The sequence below is a fragment of the Nerophis ophidion genome, linkage group LG03, assembly GCF_033978795.1.
Source record: "Nerophis ophidion isolate RoL-2023_Sa linkage group LG03, RoL_Noph_v1.0, whole genome shotgun sequence".
Lineage (NCBI taxonomy): Eukaryota > Metazoa > Chordata > Actinopteri > Syngnathiformes > Syngnathidae > Nerophis > Nerophis ophidion.
The window spans coordinates 54,696,159-54,705,833 of NC_084613.1; the positions used below are offsets into that span (position 1 = coordinate 54,696,159).

Genomic DNA, 9,675 nt, shown 5'->3' on the forward strand with positions numbered 1-9,675 from the left:
TACAAACATTTGTGAAAGAATGGGCCGCTCTTAGGAGCTCAGTGATTTCCAGTGTGGAACTGTCACAGGATGCCACCTGTGCAACAAATCCAGTCGTGAAATGTCTTCGCTCCTAAATATTCCAAAGTCAGCTTCCATGTTCACATTATTAGAGTTTGGGAACAACAGCAACTCAGTCATGAAGTGGTAGGTCACGTGAACTGACAGAGAGGGGTCAGGGGATGCTGAAGCACATAGTGCAAAGAGGTCACCGACTTTCTGCACAGTCAGTTGCTACAGAGCTTCAAACTTTATGTGACCTTCCAATTAGCCCACGTACAGTAAGCAGAGAGCTTAATGGAATGGGTTTCCATGGCCGACAGCTGCATCTAAGCCATACATCACCAAGTCCAATGCAAAGCATCGGATGCAGTGGTGTAAACTTTGTAAAGCACGACGCCACGGGACTCTACCGAGTGTGACATTTGGTGGAGGAGGAATTATGGTGTGGGGTTGTTTCTCGGGAGTTGGGTTTGACCCCTTAGTTCCAGTGAAAGTAACTTTGAAGGCTCCAGGATGCCAAAACATTTTGTACAATTCTATGCTCACAACCTTGTGGGAACAGTTTGGAGCGGGCCCCTTCCTATTCCAACATGACTGTGCACAAGTGCACAAAGAAAGGTCAATAAAGACATGGATGACAGAGTCTGGTGTGGATAAACTTGACTGGTCTGCACAGTGTCCTGACCTAAACCCGATAGAAAACCTTTGTGATGAACTAGAATGGAGACTGAGAGCAAGGCCTTCTCGACCAACATCAGTGTGTGACCTCACCAATGCGCTTTTGGAAGAACGGTCAAAAATTCCTATAAACACACTCTGCAACCTTGTGGACAGCCTTCCCAGAAGAGTTGAAGCTGTAATAGCTGCAAAAGGTGGACCGACATCATATTGAACCCTATGGGTTAGGAATGGGATGGCACTTCAAGTTCATATGTGAGTCAAAGCAGGTGATCAAATACTTTTTGGCAATATAGTGTAGTTTTCAACAAACTGAGCTAACAAAAAGTCAAAATAAAGACTTTATTTCTAACTAGAATATGCCCATCTCTCTCTTCCCTCCATTGATTTTTATGTTTATGTTGCTTGCTCCTGAGTATGTATTACATCAGGTGAGCAGATGTGATTTTTGAATTGGGGGTAACCAAACTGTCAGCAACTCAACGACTTGTTTTTCCACTCCATCTCTTTTTTTAAATATGTTTTGTTTAAGCATTTTTATGAAAAATAGTGTAACATTAACAACATACAGTATGTACTGTACTGTACATAAATTAATATACTGTATACTGTGGCAGAAGTAATAAGTGTCTTGTCCAGGGTGTACGATGCCTTCTACCCGAATGCAGCTGAGTTAGGCTCCAGCACCCCTTGCGACCTTGAAAGGGACAAGTGGTAGAAAATGGATGGATGGATGGAAGTAACAGTGCTCCCAAACAAATCTATAAAGAAGCAGACTCAAAGATTAATACTCAAACTGACAATAAATTGAAAATGGCAATAGTAACGCACAAAGACATGAATTAGTAACTATAGTCTGATTAATGGTTTGAAAACATTAACACGTTAGATTACTTGCTAGTGAAAAACTGAAAAACATACCTTTCTTTATCACCTATGCAACGTGTATAATATACAGTATATAATCTACTAAGCATTACGGTATGAAAGTTTTTTTTTCAATGTTTATGTGCATTTGTTTGGATATTATTATTATTATGATTATATAGGGACATTTAAAACACTCCCTTGTGGTCTACATATAATGTCATAGTGGTTCTTTGGTCAAAATAAATTATGTTTTATCTGTCATCTTCAAACCGCTTTCTGATAGTCTCTTCAAGATACGCCGTTTTGTTGGCGGTCCTATTTATGTGCCTCCACTTCGATTACATTTTCTCTCCATCAGCCACGTTGTAGTTTTTAGCGCTTCCACATTGAGTCCATTGAGAAATATGTTATACCTATACATCACATTATAATAGGCGCAGGATGCATGTTCATGTACGAGCCTGTCTCTCCCACAACAAGAAAATAGAGAAAAAGAAGGAACTTATTAACGCCAGGTCCTGACGACAATGGTTAACTGGCGCAAAGCTCTTGGTGTAAAACTTTACCATATACAGGTATGGAGCTATCCGCTGACATCACATGTTAGGAAAACATCACAAGTTGTGTAAATTCAAAAAGGTTCGTTCAGCGAAAGTATGAAGGAAGGCAAGATTGTTTTATAAATATCACCCCCATGTCTGCATGGTTTGATTCAACATTTTCGGGACTATGTAGATACAAATACACAAAAAAAGGTACCAATCGTTAAGAAAACTTGGTTTCGCATATTTGGGCAATAAAAATATAATGATAATTATCCCATCCATCCATTTTCTACCGCTTATTCCCTTTCGGGTCGCAGGGGGCGCTGGTGCCTATCTCAGCTACAATCGGGCGGAAGGCAGTGTACACCCTGGACAAGTCGCGACCTCATAGCAGGGCCAACACAGATAGACAGACAACATTCACACTCACATTCACACACTAGGGCCAATTTAGTGTTGCCAATCAACCTATCCCCAGGTGCATGTCTTATGAGGTAGGAGGAAGCTGGAGTACCCGGAGGGAACCCACGCATTAACGGGGAGGACATGCAATCCCCACACAGAAAGATCCCAAGCCCGGGATTGAACCCAGGACTACTCGGGACCTTCGTATTGTGAGGCAATTGCACTAACCCTTTGCCACCGTGAATTATGTCATAATTAATAATTTTTTTCACAGTTAAAAATCCAGGTAAACATTCCCTGGAATAGAGTTATTTTGCTCAAGATGTATGTGCATTTGTTTAAATATTAATTTTAATAAGCGGTAGAAAATGGATGGATGGATGGATGGATGATTACAGTAATCCTCGTTATTTTTTTCCGAACATCCATCCATCCATTTTTTCTACCGCTTATCCCTTTCGGGGTCGCGGGGGGTGCTGGAGCCTATCTCAGCTGCGCTCGGGTGCCCGAACATGACTTGGATAAATTAATTTATTTAAAGTAGTAATCATTAATCGAATATTTTCAGGCATGAAAAAAACAGTTTGCAACCTTGTAAATACATTTTGCAATTAATGAGAGCCCTCTATACATGAAATAACACCCTAGGTTAATTGGCAACACTAAATTGGCCCTAGTGAATGTGAGTGTGAATGTTGTCTGTCCATCTGTGTTGGCCTCCGATGAGATGGCGACTTGTCCAGGGTGTACCCCGCCTTCCGCGAGATAGGGACCAGCGCCCCCCGCGACCCCAAAGGAAATAAGCGGTAGGAAATGGATGGATGGATAGTCACCTTTAGACACTTTTAATCCAATAAAACAAATGGTTTGGTAAATGAGTGGTGGAGCACTTTTGGTTGATGGTGTGTGTTGGTTATTCAAAATGGCGTACCCTGGGAGTCCATATCGGGTTACATTTTATTTGCTGTCTATATCAATGTCTTGGGTCATAATGCAACCTGCGCAAAATGAAATGTTTGTGCGGAGGACACTCTGCAATCTGCTTTTAATGTTATTGTCAGTCCTCTGTCTGAACGCTGATAATGGCATATTATTGTTATTTACAAATGTAATTGTGTCTGGGTAATGTTTGTTTTAGTTGTATTTTGTGGTGTTTTTACATGTGTTTTATGTGAAATGTATTTGTGCTGTTAATTTGGCCATGAAGACCTACCAGCAAAAGAGATTGTGAATATCAATGGGTCTAGTTCTAGTTTAAATAAAGGTCACTAACGAACTAACAAATAGTAATCAGTCTGCCTGAGGCTGAGCCAATCTGTGGCCACAATACTAAACAGCATGACGTGATTGGTTCGGTCTCATCTATTTTTTGTTGATTTAGCCATTTTTATGCTTGGATGCTAAAATGTATAATTTGCTTTAACAATCTGCTGACCCTTTGCTGTATAATATGCAAAACATTACAATGTTTCGAATGAAAGTTTTAGCTATCCTGCTGAAATGCTTAGGAGCTTAACACATCTGATTAAATGTGTTGGTGTTCATCTTTAGTGGGGGTGGTGGTGATGGGGCGGGGGGTGTTAAATGTGGGTGTGGGAAGGTAAAAATGGGGGCTTCGGGACAACTTGTGTGTGTTAGGGGGTGAACATGTGTCCCCTCTGCAATTGGCTGTGGCTCTAAGTGTCTCATTATGCAGTGTATTGTTCCTTTGTTGTGGTGGTGGTATAAATACACCCCACTTGTCCAGAGGGTGACAGTTAAGACAGACTGGTCATCAGACTGAAAAAAAAGTGAAGGGAGACTGTGGCTACACAGGCGAGGAAACATTTGAAAAGTTAAATTTTGGACAGTTTTGCTTATTTTCCTTGCTTAAATCAAAATGGATTCTGATGCCGGTTCCACCAGCAGTCGTTCTTCATCCCCAGACCTAGTCGTGGATGACTCAGCCAGGAACTTCTTCTCCAACAAGATGTTTCAGACGTACTGCCAAGACAACCGAGCAGACAGAGACGCCGACCCGGGCCGCATGGACGGAAAGCCTAAAAGTCGATCTCAGCCCAGCAAGGAAGAGATGCAAGACTTGAGACTGAAAGTGAACAGTCGGGAGAGGAAGAGGATGCACGATCTGAACCAGGCCATGGATGGCTTGAGGGAAGTCATGCCCTATGCTCATGGCCCGTCGGTCCGCAAGCTGTCCAAAATATCTACCTTGCTGCTAGCAAGAAACTATATTCTTATGCTGTCCAGCTCTTTGGAGGAGATGAAGAAGCTGGTGGGAGACGCGTACGGCGCAAGCGCTGCCGTCCAGAGTCGCACAGTCGCCCACGCCGCCATCACCACTGCAGCACCACCTGCCCACCTGCCCTTGCATCCCCTGACCCAGTCCCTGCACTCTCTGGTGGGCTCCACCCAGCATCATGCACCAACTGCAGTGACAACTCCAACCCCACACTCACCCCCAACCACTAGCTTCCTTGGTTTCCACGCTCCGGTCCAGGGCCTTCTGAAGGACCCCCTCCACCTGTCCAGCTCCTACAGACACTTCCCCGGCATGCCTTGCCCCTGCTCTCTGTGCCAAACTTTGCCCGCACCAACGTCTTCATTGCACAGCCTGGCAATGAACAAACTGTAAAAAAAAACAACTAAAAACCAAGCAACTTAAACTGCGGACCTGATGACTTATATTGTATATGATGTATGTGCATTTTCAACCATGTGAACTGCTGCTATTTTTATGGATGATCTCTTCTGCATTGCTTTAAGAGAAATATTCGAAATGCACAAGGTATTTTAGTGGAGTAGCAAACGTTGTAATTTATCTTATGATGAATGTTGAAGAAATAATGTTAAGAGAGTTGACTCTTGTATGTTTTTTGTACTGGATTTCTATTTTCCTAAATTAAATTGTTATCATACTCTTGACTGATGACTTCTTAAACCTCTTACATTCTTCTTGGTCCACTTTTCTTAAACAAACATCTATACACAGCTCATAAAATTCATGTTGTCATTGGTTGCTAACCAGCTTTGAAGTCTTGACCTCTTAAAGAGCAAAGCAGGGACAGAAGGGTGACAACACAGATGCTGAATGTGCAGGCGTTCTTGCACCAAGGGACCATCCATCTTTACCTCAACAGGGTGTAAGAGATGAAAGGACGACACAGGCGCCAGGACGGCGCGTCACTTTTGTCCAACACAGGCGAGGGAAGTAAGAGCCATGTCTCGGAGCTCTAGGGCCAACCATTTGTCTCTGCCTCTCATGACTTCAGTATTAGCATAAATGTTTGATCATCTTAGTAAACGTTGCTTTAAATACAGAAAATGTGAAAATATATTTCTATAAGTAGAAATGATTCATCAGCTAAATTGCAAACACAGCGATTACCATGGACATGATTTAGGCAAACAACACAACAATGACCTGCCTTCACTTAGCAACAAATCAAGCGTGTAAAATACATGCTTATCCTCCCACGGCTGACAGATGAGCTGCAGATCAGGGGAGAAATGAAGAGATGTAACTCATTCTCGCCTGCCGCCCTCTCCTGAGAGCACTGAATGGGGCTGAACAATAGCCATGCGTGGGACACAAAGACCGGAGGAGTCGGAGCTCTCGTGCCTGGGACACAGACCCCCTCCATTCAATCTACAGTTCATCATGGTAACAAGCGCTGTCAGGCCAAAAAGCCTGACACCCTCACTCACCACAAAGGCGGTTAACTCTAATATATGAGGCTATTGACACAGTAAAGAGCCCCTGTCAGTGCTGGGGGATTGTCAGCTGTGGGATGTCTCAGTGGGGGGAGGCAGCTGCCAGCCAAACCGAGCAGTGGCGCTTCTGGCGTGGGGACAGGCATTGCTGCATCACCTGGTCCCCTGACACAGAGCCCTGAGGTCCTCCCACGCAAGCCCCCCTCCTTGTATGGGGACACAGGTGGGAATGGGAAGCAGAACACATTGTGGAGATTAGTGGGGACCGGCCTCCCTTTGGTCGAGGTAGATAATTAGAGACATTGACTTGTGCAAAGCTGGTGTTTCCTGATCGGCAGCAGATGGTGTTAACCCACGGTAGGGTGAAAGTGTCTGTGAGTGTGCGGTGTAATGGATATGCTTCTTAAATCATACAATAAGGGCCATTATGGTCAGAATCTGCTGCCATCAAAAGTGACAGTGCTAACAAGGTGTGGAATTATGATGTGTACTTATAATGAGACATACAATTGTTTACAAAAGACTTTGACTAAGGATTTTCACAGTCAAATCTGTTTTGCGGTTTTTTGTTATTGTTTTTTTAACAGTTAATGGGGATCACCACAGTGAAACAGATATAATTTTTGAATTTTTGCACCTAAGAAAAAACAACTAAAACACTCTGATAAACACAGTAGACAAATGATGGTTTTGTTGGGTTCCTCGGATCAAGATGGTTAGACGTCACTATCTAGAGTAGGGATATTCAACTAAATTATTTTGGTGGCCACATTTACAAAAAGCTCAGGACCAGGGGTGTGGATTTCTCCCTTCACTATTTGTGTTGTCTGTCTAATTATCAATAATGCAGACAAGGCGTGTTGGCTGAGTTCTTAACGTTTACTTTTACAGCGTGCATATCACAACATCCTAGCTGCCGTCATGGCGACATACAACCACCCTTTACCGGGCTACCGAGCATGCTCGTCACTCCTGTTGCATGCTGGGTCGTGTAGTTATTTTATTCCCTGGCTCATAATTTCACGCTATTGTTCTTATTTTGTATTTTCCTGAGAATCTGCTGTTTTTAATGACCTACTGCTAAAAAGGTAGTAAAAAAGATAATCTTTGTTTAGATTAGGTTAGGTTAAAGGCCTACTGAAACCCACTACTACGCACCACGCAGTCTGATAGTTTATACATTAATGATGAAATATTAACATTGCAACACATGCCAATACGGCCTTTTTAGTTTACTAAATTACAATTTTAAATTTCCCGGGAGTTTCGTCTTCGAAATATCGTCTAATGATGACGTGTACGCAAGACGTCACGGGCTTTTAGGAAGTATGAGCGCTGCGCACACACACAGCTAAATGTCGTCTGCTTTAACGGCATAATTATAAAGTTTTTTTGGACATCTGTGATGCTGAATCTTTTGCAATCTGTTCAATTAATATTGGACAGGTCACAGTAGAAAGATGGAGTTGGAAAGCTTTAGCCTTTAGCCACACCAACACACGGTGATTCCTTGTTTAAAATTCCTGGAGGTGAAACTTTACTATGGATCAGAGCACGGTCAAGAGAACATGGATCCCGACCACATGTCAACCAGCAGGTTTCGGTGAGAAAATTGTGGTTAAAAAGTCAGTTCTTACCGGAGAAAAGCTGAGCTTGTGCCGTCCATAGCTGCTGTCGACTCCCCTGAGACACTGCGCGTCAAGACACCCGTGGACACACCCTTCCGACTATCAGGTACTATTAAACTCACTAAAACACTAGCAACACAATAGAAAGATAAGGGATTTCCCAGAATTATCCTAGTAAATGTGTCTAAAAACATCGGAATCCGTCCCAATGCAAACACGTTTTTGTTTTTTTTCTAGTCCGTCGCTATCAATATACTCAAACACGAATCTTTCATCCTCGCTCAAATTAATGGGGAAATTGTCGTTTTCTCGGTCCGAATAGCACTTTTTGTTGGAGGCTCCCATTAAAAACAATGTGAATATGTGAGGAGCCATCAACATGTGACGTCATCTGCGACTTCCGGTAGAGGCAGAGCATTTCTCCTAGCACCGAAAGTTGCGAACTTTATCGAGGATGTCCTCTACTAAATCCTTTCAGCAAAAATATGGCAATATCGCGAAATGATCAAGTATGACACATAGAATGGACCTGCTATCCCCGTTTAATTAAGAAAATCTCATTTCAGTAGGCCTTTAAAGTTACAGTTAAAGTACCACTTATAGTCACACACACACTAGGTGTGGGGAAATTACCCTCTGCATTTGACCCATCTCCTTGTTCTACCCCCTGGGAGGTGAGGGGAGCAGTGAGCAGCAGCGGTGGCCGTGCTCGAGAATCATTTTGGTGATTTAACCCCCAATTCCAACCCTTGATGTGGAGTGCCAAGTAGGGAGGTAATGGGTCCCATTTTTATCGTCGTTGGTATTACTTGGCCGGGGTTTGAACTCACAACCTACCAATCTCAGTGCGGACCCTCTAACCACAAGTACATTATTAGTACCTGAAGGTAAACCTATTCTGCAGCCAGCAAGATTAGACATCCATACAGTATATGACAGCGCTCAACTGTTCGTAGGAATCTTCTGCAAAAAGGGTAGTCTTTACCAAGTATTTTTAACAGAATTCATAGGCCGGAAACTCAGAATTCCAAGTTGAAAAGTGTCCTTAGGTAAACATGAAGAAGGACCGTTACCTTTGCCAGAGGGGATTAGTGAGGGGGGCTTCATGCCTAAGCAAACTGGTCTGGCCCCCGTACCTCATCTTGGAACACCCTCCCAACACAGCTGCTCGAGTACTCAACTTGCCTTTTTTCCATGAATAAAGAAAAGGGGTCAAGGTCCACTGATTCGAATACAATGTTCATATTGTCGATTCAGACTTCTCCAACTTGAATCGTTGAATTATTGACTATACCAAGACACTTCTATTAAGGTATAACTTTTTAGAAATTAATTTCAAATTCTGTACTATGACTCTCTGCACCCTAGTGTCCTACACTGGACTGCAGGGATAGCCACATTTTTTCCAGCGAGGGTTGCATATAAAATTATTGAAAGATATGGGAGCCGGTTTGATACATTGTGTACATTAAAGATAAAACCAATACAATATAGGTCAATCATCCATCCATTTCTACAGCTTGTCCTTTTTGGGATCGCGGGGGTGCTGGAGCCAATCCCAGCTACACTCAATATATGCAAAACTATGTGAGCAAATATCCACAATTTAGTTGTTTTGTGTTATAATTAACACATTTGTGTAATATTTAATCTAAGTATGGATACATAATTCTGTACTTTAATAGGTACCTACCGCTGTACATCTGTACTACTTGGTACCAATTCACGTAAAATCACACGGTGCCATTTTGTCATAACTATGCTGCACAACACTTCGTGTCCGGTTATAGACTTGC

General features: G+C 42.7%; 1 protein-coding gene across 1 annotated transcript; it reads left to right on the plus strand.

The window, feature by feature from the left end:
* Positions 1-4,419: 4,419 nt before the first annotated feature.
* Positions 4,420-5,172, plus strand: olig4 (oligodendrocyte transcription factor 4). The gene has a single exon (XM_061893787.1). It carries the CDS (start codon positions 4,420-4,422, stop codon positions 5,170-5,172), a length of 753 nt encoding a protein of 250 aa, XP_061749771.1.
* Positions 5,173-9,675: the final 4,503 nt, after the last annotated feature.

Coding starts and splice junctions, on each gene's coding strand:
- olig4 (XM_061893787.1), top strand. CDS start 4,420: ATGGATTCTGATGCCGGTTCCACCAGCAGTCGTTCTTCATCCCCAGAC.